The 12971-nt window shown below is 34.0% G+C and overlaps 1 protein-coding gene across 1 annotated transcript in view; it reads left to right on the top strand.

Annotated features, from left to right (window-relative positions):
* Lmo7 (LIM domain 7) overlaps window positions 1–12971 on the top strand; it is a 211118-nt gene that overhangs the window by 77178 nt on the left and 120969 nt on the right. Inside the window, exon 3 of the mRNA XM_076872343.2 lies at window positions 6171–6240. Within this exon, the coding sequence (XP_076728458.2) occupies window positions 6171–6240 (70 nt within the window). The remainder of the gene's footprint in view (window positions 1–6170; window positions 6241–12971) is intronic.

The following is a 12971-nucleotide window of genomic DNA, read 5'->3' as shown; positions in this document are numbered from 1 at the left end:
CTAACTATTATGTGTAACTACAGTGCACTAATAAAATATTCAGTGATTTAAATATGTGCTTGTTAATATAACAAAGTCAGGAAGAGAATTATAAATTCTTACATATAAGAATTTATGATATGGGAGAGAAGAGAAAGTGGAGAAGAAATGCATAAGTTAATTATGGTATTGGGTAAGTAGTTGGCTAAGAATTAATTTAAAAATGTATCGCATATTGAAATATGGTCTAGATTAAGGTAACTAAAGCTGGAAAAGCAACCTAAGAATTAAAAAAAAAATCTTTGGAGGTAAAGTTCTAAGCATTGAAAGGATAGAAAAAAGAAAAAGGAAAAATAATGTTCTTGCAAATGAAATATTATAAGTGAAAGTGACACAAATTATGTAGGGCTCCATTAAAGTGTTAAGATGTACATTTTTTAAGCCTCAGTAGACAAATAAGCAAAGAATATCACCAAATACTTGAAAAGGAGGAAATATTATTGAATAAATAAAAAGTATATGCTATTATAATATGTAATAATAATTATAAAATGTTTATCTTCATTAGTAAACAGTCATATTATAACTAGATACAATGTTTTTGTTGAAAGTAGTAAATAATATAACATCTATTAAACAAAAATCATGGATCTAAGGGCATAGTTCAGCAGTAGAGCATGTGCTTAGGTTTGCATGGACAAGGCCCTACATTAGGTCACCAGCATTTAAGAGAGGAAGAGAAGAGATAGTCATATTTTGACAGCATGATATATAGTCTCAAAATTACCAGTCAGATATAAACTGGTATAACTCTCTGAAAAATAATTTGACAATATCTTTAAAGTAAAAATGTGATACTTTATTCATTACCATAATAAATAAATACTTTTATCATAAAAATTATAAGACATTCCTTGGTAATTCTTCTTTTAGGGATCTGTCCTAAGAAATAGATTAAAGTGAATGAAAAGATAGTTAGAAAGCCTATGAATGAGTTGTAGTTGTAGTTCAGTGATTGAATGCTTTTCTTGTATGCATGATTCACTGGGTTTGATCCTCAGCACCACATAAAAAATAAATAAAACAAAGAGGGCTCAGGCCACAACTCAGTGATAGAGTGCTTGCCTGGCACGCATGAGGCACTGGGTTCAATCCTCAGTACCACATAAAATAAAATAATAAAATAAAGATATTGTGCCCACCTATAATAAAAAGTAAATATTAAAAAAAATATTGTGTCCATCTACATCTAAGGAAAAAAAAGTTAAAAAGGAAAGCCTAAGCATAATGAAAAATACTAGGAACAACTTAAAGACTTGAAACATGATAAGTAATTTGGTGAAAAAAATGTTTTTATCCCTTAAAACCAGTGATTATAAAGCTTGCAGCAATGTGTTTAATGAGCAGAATCTGTGCTTACGAGAAAAAATAGGCAAATGAATTAATAACATATAGGGAATAAAACAAAGATCACTAATTTGCAAGGAGAATGTGATGTCTTAATATCTATTTAAAAACTTACTAATCATAAGAATTTGATAGTGTGATGGATATTTATTTATAAAATGTGACAGAAAGAAAGTTTTTATATATATAATGCATAAATGAATAATGAAATAATTTATAGATTAAAAATTTATACTTTGTATTGATGCAATGAACTGACTCTTCCATGTCGGTTGCTCAAGTTCATTTTGAAAATCTTTGGAAATAGGAAGTGAAAAGGTGTTCAAAATTTTGCATCTTAGCTGAGGAGCTTTCTGATAAAGGGAAAAATGAAGTTTGGCATTTGGAACTAGTTTCTGGAGATTATCAGAGAGTTCTAGTTTCCATTAAAATTTATATAGCTGAGCCACATGTCATATTGAGCTATATGGCCTCTTTTTCAGAATGTCACATCTGAGTTCTATTTAAAGTCAGGACACAATCACTGATAACAAGGCCTGTGAACAGAGCCAGCTTTACAGCATCTGTTGTTATGTAATTCAGCCCCTTTGGAGGGAGTAGATGTTATGGGCCTGTGGTAGGGGAAAGAAAAAAAGTAGATACCCTGAAGGTGAGGTTAGACCATTCAGGCTAAAATTACAAAATACTTTAAACTGGGTCGCTTATACACCACAGACATTTATTTCTCATGGTTCTGAAGCTGAGAAGTCCAAGGTCAAGATGCTAGCAAATTTGATATCTGGCGAGGGCTCACTTCCTTCATAGGCAGGCTCACTGTAACTAAACATGGTGGAAAGGGCAAGACCTCTTTACTAAGGGCACTATTCCCACATCTGTGAAGTGTAGCCTTCCTGACCTAATCATCTCCCAAAGGGTTCCACCTCTGAATACTGTCTCTTTGGAGGTTAGGATTTCAACATAGGAATTTTAGGGGTGGTGAACACGAACTTTTAGACCAGAGCAAGGGATGTACTTAAGAAGAGGGCATCGGGGCTTATTGTGAGTATGTTCCACTGGAAGTATAAAACTACTAGGAACTTTCTGTTCTGGTTACAAAAGAGTCATCCTCTAATGTGCTAAGCAAACACATGACTAGGTTTGTGCCACTGCCTAAAGGAAGACTTGTGGGTATAGAGATGAAATTCTGCTCAGGGATAGGGGGATGAGATATGGGGATATAGGTAGATAAAATTGCCCCAGAACTGATGATAGATTCTAATGCATGGAGGCACTAAAATCATAACCTCTGGAATGTTATCATGTTATCTGATTCTTGCTAGAGCCAGTGACCTGAATTCACTGTCACCTTTAGGAATATCACATGAGTAATTGAAGAACTCTTATTATGCAAAGAAGTTGTATTTTTAAACAAAATATTTCCATAGATAACACCTGTATTTTTGATTTGATATGAGCCTTTGGTCCTTTGTAAACTTCAGTATACTTTATATATACTTAGATTTCATCTACATTTTTTAGATTTTATGAAACATAGAAGAAATAGCCTAAAAGTTTTTTCTGTAATTGTATGTAAAAATAATGATTCATAATTCATAATTTGACGGGATGCTCAGTGTTTGCCAAAATTATATATGTATTTCCTCTATAGTCTAGTGCTTAGAACCAATCATCATTGTAATGATTAAAATAAAAAAGCATTTTTTTCTAGTGACTCAGCTTTTTAGAGGGTGGTTTGTGTGTTATCTAGATGAGTGTTTTTTCCTTATGGTTATTTCCGGGTTTGCACACATACAGGAAGGTTCAGGAATAAAGAAGTAAGGGCTAATCTATTGTGTATATGCTGCTTTTAAGTAATAAGCTCTAGCAAAAACCTGCTGATGAGGGAGGAGTCAGTAACTTATTATTGAGAGATACTATTTATCTATACCGTTTCCTTTAGCTCCATCCCTCACTTCCCTTGGCTGACCCTAATTGAGAGTAAACTGTTTTATCATTCATTCCAGAAACTGTATTTTAAAAAGTGCTCTTGAAATTACTAATCCTGTAGTACAAAAATGGTAAGTGATATAAACAGGTAAACTGAATGACCTGGCCAAGGTTACCTGTGACTCAAATAGGTGGAGCAGGAATTCATCACATTCTTCCTCTAAACCAACAACTGTTGCCAGACTTCCCTGACATTTTATATCTTGCCCTGCCTCATATTGGCCTCTAATTTATATCATTGAAAGATTATATTTTAAAATAAAAGTTATCTAAGAAAGTCATTGCTGAGCTAGTGGTCAATAAATATAAATAATCTTTCTTTCTTAAAAATTAGTTATATGCTTCATTTTAATTTTTTGGTGGAAATCTATTTTATTTTTTATTTAAAAATATTTTTAGTTGTAGATGACACACTACTTTTATTTATTTTTATGTGGTGCCGAGAATCGACCCTAGTGCCTTGCACATGCTAGGCAAGTGCTCTACCACTGAGCTACAACCACAGCCCCAATTTTTCCATTTTTTAAAATATTTAGTTGTAGATGTACACAATATCTTTATTTTATTTATTTATTTTTATGTGGTGCTGAGGATTGAACCCAGTGCCTTACACATGCGAGGCAAGCGCTCTACCACTGAGTTATAGTCCCAGCCCTTATTTTTTCATTTTTATTTGTGCATTATATTTGTACATAATGGTGGGATTTACTATATATCATACATGGCCAAATAATTTCTTTATTGTTATATTCCTGTTAAGTAATGCTTCAGTTATTAGTTTTTCTGTGCATTGCAAGAATGTCATCAATAATGGAATTACGGAAATACCTGTTAATAGGGAACAACTAGAAGAAATTAATTTGGAATAGTCATTTCTTGTAAATTGGCTCATTTCCACTAATATGGCATTATGTAAAAATGTGAATGTGTAACCAATGTGATTCTGCAATCTGTATTTGGGGTAAAAATGGGAGTTCATAACCCACTTGAATCTAATGTATGAAATATGATATGTCAAGAGCTCTGTAATGTTTTGAACAACTAATAAAAAAAAATCTAAAAAAAATAAATTGGCTCATTTCTTTTCTGGCTCAGTGATGAAAGAAAAATAATGTGATCATGAAGGGAGAAAGCCTTTCTTCCTATATAACTTTCAGTTAATCCACATATCAAAAGTTACGAATCAGGGAGAAGTAATTGAAGGAAATACTTAAAGGTGAAGGCCTGAGACTGGTATTGTAGCTAAGTAGTAGAACACTGCCTAGGATGTACAAGACCCTGGGTTCAATCCCTAGCATGCAGGCATGTCCATGTGCATGAAAACACACACACACACACACACACACACACACACACACACAAGATCAAAGCGATAGTTTTATTGTCTATACTAGGGTGTTTAAAGATCTTTATGTGAACAAAGTATAAAAATGTAAAAACATCTTTTGTTTGCCAGACCAAATCTTCATGAGCCACTGTTTTAAAATTTTGAATCCTGTTGAACAGCATTCTGAAGGCTATTAAGTGGAGACTTTTGTCTTTTTTATTCTTAACACACTCAAGTTGTATGTATAAATCTCTGGAATGTCAAAGCCACAAGCTTCAGCTTTTTTTTTTTTTTTTTCCTGTTGCCATCATGAAGAGGAGACTAGTAAATTAGTAATGTTTGATCATTTCTCCTTTGTTTGCTTTTCCTTTGGAGCTCTGTTATAGAATAAAGAATTGGTTTTTTTAATAGATGAATTATTAAATAGGAAAATCACTTTTTTAAGATATTGTTTTTTGATGGTGATTAATGATTAATTATCCCAGTTTGCACTGGTAGAAAAACATTATTATAGTATTAAGTTACTACATGGCTTGGCCCTGTGTCAATGATCAGCAAATAAAAAAAAGAATGCATAATAATTTAGACTTAAAACAAAAATTGTATTCTGAGCATGGTTGTCAGACACATTTCTTATTTAGTATCTTGGAGTACAGAGACACAAATATCTTTTAAGTATCTGTTACATTAACTTAAATTTATTCAACATTAGATTCTGAGGTAATTTAGGGAAATTTGGTACATGTAATTTTTACCCATCCTGCTAAGTTAATAACAATCAGTTGGGTTTGAATGAGTTACCGTAAGAACAGGTCAACTATTTGGATTAGTTACCCTGCACCCTTTAAATGTGGCAAAAACAATATGGTTTTGAAGCTAGCTTTTAGCATAAAGATCAATCTGATGGAAAAAAAATGAAAATTATCAATAGGAGAGTGTTCTTTGAGCCAAGTGAACTAAATCCTAATGAGTAGATTTCTTTTTTTTTTTTTTTTTTTAAAGAGAGAGGGAGAGAGAGAGAGAGAGAATTTTAATATTTATTTTTTAGTTATCGGCGGACACATCTTTGCTTTGTATGTGGTGCTGAGGATCGAACCTGGGCCGCACGCATGCCAGGCGAGCACGCTACCACTTGAGCCACACCCCCAGCTCCTAATGAGTAGATTTCTTAAACTGGCTATTAAAACATAACCAAATAGTACCTTTCTTTAACAAACGTGAAACTATTGTTACGGAAGTGGCGTTGATATAGAAATGTGACTACATGGTCCAAGGAGGACCACCTCAGCACTGTGTGCAGTCAAGTTCTTTGTTCCTGGACCTGTTGTTTTGGTTGTTTACCCTCAGTTGGGGCTAGGAGTAACAGATTGCAGGATGGAATAGTGATGTATATGATTCTTAAAAATGTTTCAAAGAACACTGAACTCATATTGGCATTCTTATAATCGTTATGTTATTCATTTACTTTCAGTTTGATTAATAAGCTTAAGCCTGGAATCATTAAGAAGATCAATAGACTGTCCACACCAATAGCAGGTTTGGTAAGTAATAAATTATCTTCAGAATGAATTCCTTTTTAAAAAATGTTATTTATAATCAACAAATAATTATTGTACATATTTATGGGATATACTGCTGCAGTTCTGGTGTTCTGTTGCACAGTAGGATGACTATAGTTGATAATAATGCATATTTCAAAATAGCTAGAAGAGAGAATTTTGAACGTTCTCACCTTAAAACTAGATTTCTTTGTCTTTGAAATGTATAAAAGATAGTTCTTTTATCTGTAGTTACGAGTAAACATTAAGTTAGGGATATTTTCCTGGAGAAAAGTGTTTTTAGTGATATCCTTTTTACATCTGTAGTTCTCTTTTCTGTTTCTCTCCCACCAAGTGGTTTTTATTTATTTGTTTATTCATTTGTTTGTTTTGATTTTTGTTCTTAGAGCATCATCCATTCCCTTTCTTGGCTTCTCTCCTCCACTGATTGCCCTTGTGTAGTTCAAGTTCTCTGAAGCCCAACTCTGCTGGCTCTGCTTTCTAGTTGACCACATAGTTCCCTAGACTAGCTGGTGTTTACCAGGTGGCTGTGTTTCTACTGCTTCTTACTTATGCATTCATCCTACTCAGCACATTGATCTTAAGTGTATTTGTAAAATATTCCTACTAATGTCCTCTGTGGTGCTAGACATGTTGGACAAGTCTTTGTCAGAGTCATATCATCCATAAAATGGCAGTGATGTTTCCCTAGATTTCTTCTAGCTTTAAATTCCGGATTTTGTGTATGAAAAATACCCCTATTGCTATTTAGTTATTCTGATGGGAGACCAGTAATAACATGAGCTCTGTGTTTGAAAATAATTTTATTATAATAAATACCAGTTGATGGATAATTTTCATAATGTTAAAAATTCTTTTTTTAAAAAACAATGCTCATGATAGGAGTTGGTTAAATTTTTTTTTCACAAAACCATTAATTTTAAAACAGCTAATAATTGCAGTGTAGAAGCAAACTGATTATCTTTGAGATATTCACTATGTTTATATTACATTCAAGAAACTTCTCTTTGGCCATTCATGTATTTGTAGGTGTTAATGGCATGAGTAATTATAGGTGGAAGCACCAAAATTTCTGAGTTTGCAGGAGACATGAAAAACTTGCCAAAATTTTGACAAGGATGAGTTTTGTAAAATGTTTATTATTGGAAAATGTCTGCTTAAGAGAGAAGGAATGAAAAGGTTTTTTAAAATAGTTTTCTTTTGAAATTATAGAGTACATATAAAGTTCCCAGCACAGTTGGTACCAATATTAATTCCTTCCTTCTTACGAGTTGTCTCTGTTGCTTATCTATTACGAATGGCAGGTGGCCTGACTTTTTTTTTTGGTCTTAAATGTAGTTAGGTCAAAAACCTGTCATAGGTGTGTGAGTGTGTGTGTGTGTGTGTGTGTGTGTGTGTGTGTATTTATTTATTTATAGTCTTCTAATATGTAGTGAGTCAGAGATATTTGTTTTTAAAGGGATAAAATTAAAGAAATTTGGTATTTGGATTCTTTCTGGCAGGAAACATTTAGTGTAATAAAATAAAAAATCTTTATATGAAAATAACTTTTCTAAAGCACTGCTGTGCAAATTAAACATTTGAATTATATTTTTCACATGGTTTGAGTTATTGTTAGATAGTTTAATACTTTGATTATAAACTGTCATTTCTTGTATCAATTACATGCATTTTAAATGAAATTAGCCTTTACATATTTGTAATGCTTGAATTGTGATGGTTTTGTTGTTCTTGGCCACTGTAGGTTTTATTCAGTTTTCTGATTGTATGATTAGATGCAAGCACAAATGTATTTTATTTTTAAACCCGGAGATCTCTACAAGTATTTCTATCTCAAGCATCAGAAATTCTATCCAGTTTGGATCTTATCTTTAGTAACTAAAGTGGAATGAATTTCCAGTATATTAAATAGGATGATTTTCTAAATACAAGACACTGAACATTTTCAATTGGATGTTAGAGCATGGAGTGACTTCAGCTGTAGAATGGGCTAAACTCAGTTGGTTTGAAGTTAGCCTCATTTGACTCATTCTGGTACTTGTCAGGATGATTATAAAAACTTTTGGAAGTCTTTGCGTCAAGTGTGAATAAAAGCGTCAACATCTATTTCGAAGGGGGTTGTTACAAGAATTAAAAAGAATAATATATATCCCAACATACAGATATTCAACAAACTTTCTTTATTTAAACAAACAAGTGAGGGCCTACTAGGTTGAGGATTTTTTTTTAGTTTATAGGGATGTGTTGGAGGAACAAAGATAGATATGAAGTTTGACTCAAGTAAATTAGCAAACAAGCAAAAAAAAATCACAAAATAAATGTGCCACAGAGAACTAGACTGACATGTTTTGGAAACTTGTGAGCACTTGTAATGGGACTGTGAATATTGATCTCTAAGATTCCTGAAGAAGGAGTATGTCAGAAGCCTTAAATTTTTTAAAAATGTTTTTTTAGTTGTAGATGGACACAATATTTGTTGATTTATTTTTATGTGGTGCTGAGAATTGAACTCAGGGCCTCACACCTGCAAGGCAAGTGCTCTACCACTGAGCTACAGCCCCAGCTCAGAAGCCTCAATTTTTGACCCTTATTTAAGATGAATGATCTGGCCAATACTACTAATTTTTGTGTTCACAACTCACAACATTGGTGGCTGATTCCTATAGGAGAGCAAAGATTTTTCTTTTCTTTTTAAAATATTTATTTTTTTAGTTGTTGTTGGACACAATACCTTAGTTTTATTTATTTATTTTTATGTGGTGCTGAGGTTCGAACCAGGGCCTCGCACGTGCTCGGTGAGCACAGTGCCGCTGAGCCACAACTCCAGCAAACCGCCCCCACCCCCAGCAAAGATTTTTCTGGTGAATTAGTGAACAATATTTCCTTTGTGAATATTAATGGGTTCTAGAATTGGGTAACCCCTCCCCCGCAATGATAAGACAGTTTTAAACCCCAGTACCTCTGAATGTGGGGCTTTGTGAATAGGATGGTTGCAGATGAGGTAATTAGTTAAGATGAGGTCATATTGGAGTAGATTGTGTTATAATCTTATATTACTGATATCTTTATAAAATGATGGCCATGTGAAGACTTACATACAGGAAGAATGCCACGTGAAGACGAGGTATCGATTAAAATATCTCTAATGCAAAGAACACCAAAGATTGCCTGAAAACCACCAGAAGATAGAAAGAGGAAAGAAAGATTCTGCTCTTTCAGGTTTCATAGGGAGCATGGCTCTGCCAACACCTTAAATTTGAATTTCTAGCTCTAGAACTGTGAGACAATAATCTCTCTTTGTTTTAAGCCAATTTTGGTTCTTGGAATGGCATCCCTAGAAAACTAATACAGATACTGTTATAGTTAACACTTCTTACGTTGAAATAAACATAGACTCACAGGAAGTTGCAAAAAGCCCCAAAAGGCTTTCTGTACCACTTTCCCAATGTACCATCTTTTTTTGTTTTGTTTTTTTAAGCTGTAGGTGGACACAATATCTTTATTTTTATGTGGTGCTGAGGATTGAACCCAGTGCCTCACGCATGTGACATGATTGCTCTACCTCTGAGCCACAGTCCGAGCCCCCAATGTATCATCTTGCATAACTAAAGTATAATATATCAAAACTAGAAAAATTACATTGATGGAATCCAAAGGTTTTAATCACATTTCATCAGGTTTTACATAGAGTGTCTGCTCTTTGAGTAGCAAAGCACAGAGATGATTTCAAGCAAAGTCAGGTGAAGAGGGTTTATTTTGAAGATTTATCTCATGTCTCTTCTATGAATTTAGTGTTCTGCTGTAAGCATGGCAGCTGTATTCTACCCAATTACTTTTTTCTTCCCCACTTCAACAGGAGACATTTTTTTTTTTTTTTTTGATGTTTCTTAGTTGGATCTGAATGGACCAGGTTCTTTCCAGGCTACACTTATCACAGGTCACTTAAGATAATTGTCTTGACCAAATGGGCTGTGGTCAGGAGCATTGGAGCATTCAGCTCAGTGTGTGGGTTGAAGTAGGTTCTGTGAAGGAAGTTTGTGTCGGGTACATACACCAAGATTAAGTTAAATACAGTAAGAATTTCTGTGTAAAGTTGTAAGCTAGGAGGTTATGATGGTCCATATTCCCCCTTCAGTCACTCCTATCTTACTCTCTTTTTAGCTACATCTTTTCAGTTGTTCTCAACTACCTGCCATATGTATTTAACTTTTATGTTAGAGCAATGGATTTAACTTTACATATGGACCTATGGGAAAAGCATGGAATGTGCCTTGAGCAATGACAATATGGAGAAACGTGTTTATATGTTTTAAAAATATCTTGAATGCTTTGCTTGAAATATTCATGTGATAATTTTCTTTGGGAGGGTAGTAACTATATTCTCTTAGATCCTTTCTTCTAGTGATATAGTTTTTCTTAGTTTTAGTTCATAAAGAAATACATTCTCCTTAATTTTTCTGTCTTTTCTGTTCTTCACAAAACCATGTTTTAAAATTAATTAATCAATTTTATTTTTTAAGTCTAACCAAAGAGTTTGTGTCTTCCAAAAAATTAGCTGGTGCTACATGTGGGTATGTTCATCATATCGAAACCTAAAATTAAAACTTTATTTGCAAGTAAAAAAGAAGTCCAGTGTCAAAACTAAGTCCCGAGAAAAAAGGAAGATACCCTGATGGTCAAAAGAGCTGTTGAAGCAGAAAATGTTTGCCATCTGATATGTTAGTGTGCATGATATACAATATGTGTGGAAATATCAAGGAAGTTAACAACCCTAAGACTTATAGTCATTTTGGACACCTGATGATTTATTTGTATTTAGGTAAAGCAGGGTTTCTCAGCCTCAGTGCTATTGTGATTTGGGGACAGAGTATTCTTTTTTTGTGGAGTCTGTCCTCTGCATTGTAGAATCCTTAGCAGCATCCCTGACTTCTGCTCACTAGATGACAGTGTCATTCTCCTTCCCCACCATTTTTAACAGTTAAAAATGTCTCCGGACATTGCCATGGACACCCCCCACCCCCACCAACCCAGGAATAAAATCATTGCTGAAGGATAATCATTTAGCTTAATAATTAAGAAAGTATTACTATATTTCTCTATGGGTCAGTATGTTCATTGACCATAGATTGGTTTATCTACTCATATTTTCCATTTTAATTGTAATTTCCTTTTGAAAGAGAAACATTACTTCAGAAAATTTTGTTTTGAACATCTTTGCTAATAAAGAGTTAATCTTTTAGATTACTTTCAGGAGTGGAATGTGTAAGGTATGACTATAGAGGCTGGTAAGGTTGTCTCCTCAGTCAGGAATGCTGTGGAATGCAGGAAATGGGCAAGGATCTTGGTTAGCTTAAGCTGTTAGTTGTGTCAGTTTTTCTTGCTTTCCTGATGGCTACTTGCAGATATAAGGCAAATCTGTGTGTCCATTCTTACTGCCATTTTCCAGAAGATAATAGCTAATTAACGTTCTTGTACTTATGTGAAGTTATTTCTGACTCTTTCACCTTCATGTGCTTGAGTGTCAGCAAAGTAGTGTGACCTATTCCATGCTGAGAAGTCACTGCTGAAATATTTGGTTGTTTCTTTCCAGCAGCTATGGGAAATCTACCTGAGGAATCTATGAAGTTGAAATGATATGGCTGAGGGTTGGTCTCTGTGTCCTCTATTCTGTACATTGGTCTACCAGTCTGTTTTGCTGCCAATACCATGCTGTTTTTGTTACTATTGCTCTGTAGTATAGTTTAAGGACTGGTATAGTGATGCCACCTGCTTACTCTTCCTGCTAAGGATTGCTTTACCTATTCTTGATCTCTTATTTTTTCAGATGAATTTCATGATTGCTTTTTCTATTTCTATGAGGAATGCCATTGGGATTTTGATCAGAATTGCATTAAGTCTGAATGGTGCTTTTGGTAGTATGGTCATTTTGATAATATTAATTGTCTATTCAAGAGCAAGGTAGATCTTTCCATTTTCTAAGGTCTTCTTTGATTTCTTTAGGGTTCTGTAGTTTTCATTGTATAGATCTTTCACCTCTTTCATTGATTCCCAAGGTTTTTTTTTTTTTTGAGGCTATTGTAAATGGGGTAGTTTTCCTCATTTCCCTCTCAGAGGATTTGTCACTGATATATCGAAATGCCTTTGATTTATGGGTGTTGATTTTATATCCTGCTACTTTGCTGAATTCGTTTACTTGTTCTAGAAGTTTTCTGGTGGAGCGTTTTGGGTCTTCTAGGTGTAGAATCATATCATCAGAAATAATGCTAATTTAAGTTCTTCTTTTCCTGTGTGTATCCCTTTAATTTCTTTTGTCTGTCTAATTGCTCTGGCCAGTGTTTCAAGAACTATGTTAAATAGAAGTGGTGAAAGAGGGCATCCCTGTCTTATTCCCATTTTTAGAGGGAATGTCTTCAGTTTTTCTCTAATTAGAATGATGTTGGCCTGGGGCTTAGCGTAGATAGCCTTTATGATGTTGAGATATATTTGTGCTATCCCTAGTTTTTCTAGTGTTTTGAACATGAAGGAGTGCTGTATTTTGTCAAATGCTTTTTCTGCATCTATTGGGATGATCATGTGATTCTTATCTTTGAGTCTGTTGAGACAAAGGTGCCAAAAATTTGCATTGGAGAAAAGATAGCCTCTTCAACAAATGGTGCTGGGAACACTGGAAATTCATATGCAACAAAATGAAATTAAGCCCTTATCTCTCACCA

This window comes from Callospermophilus lateralis, chromosome 12 (assembly GCF_048772815.1).
Source record: "Callospermophilus lateralis isolate mCalLat2 chromosome 12, mCalLat2.hap1, whole genome shotgun sequence".
In the NCBI taxonomy this organism is placed as follows: domain Eukaryota; kingdom Metazoa; phylum Chordata; class Mammalia; order Rodentia; family Sciuridae; genus Callospermophilus; species Callospermophilus lateralis.
Note: the sequence above shows the minus strand (reverse complement) of the source record. Positions and strands in the feature narration are given on the sequence as shown.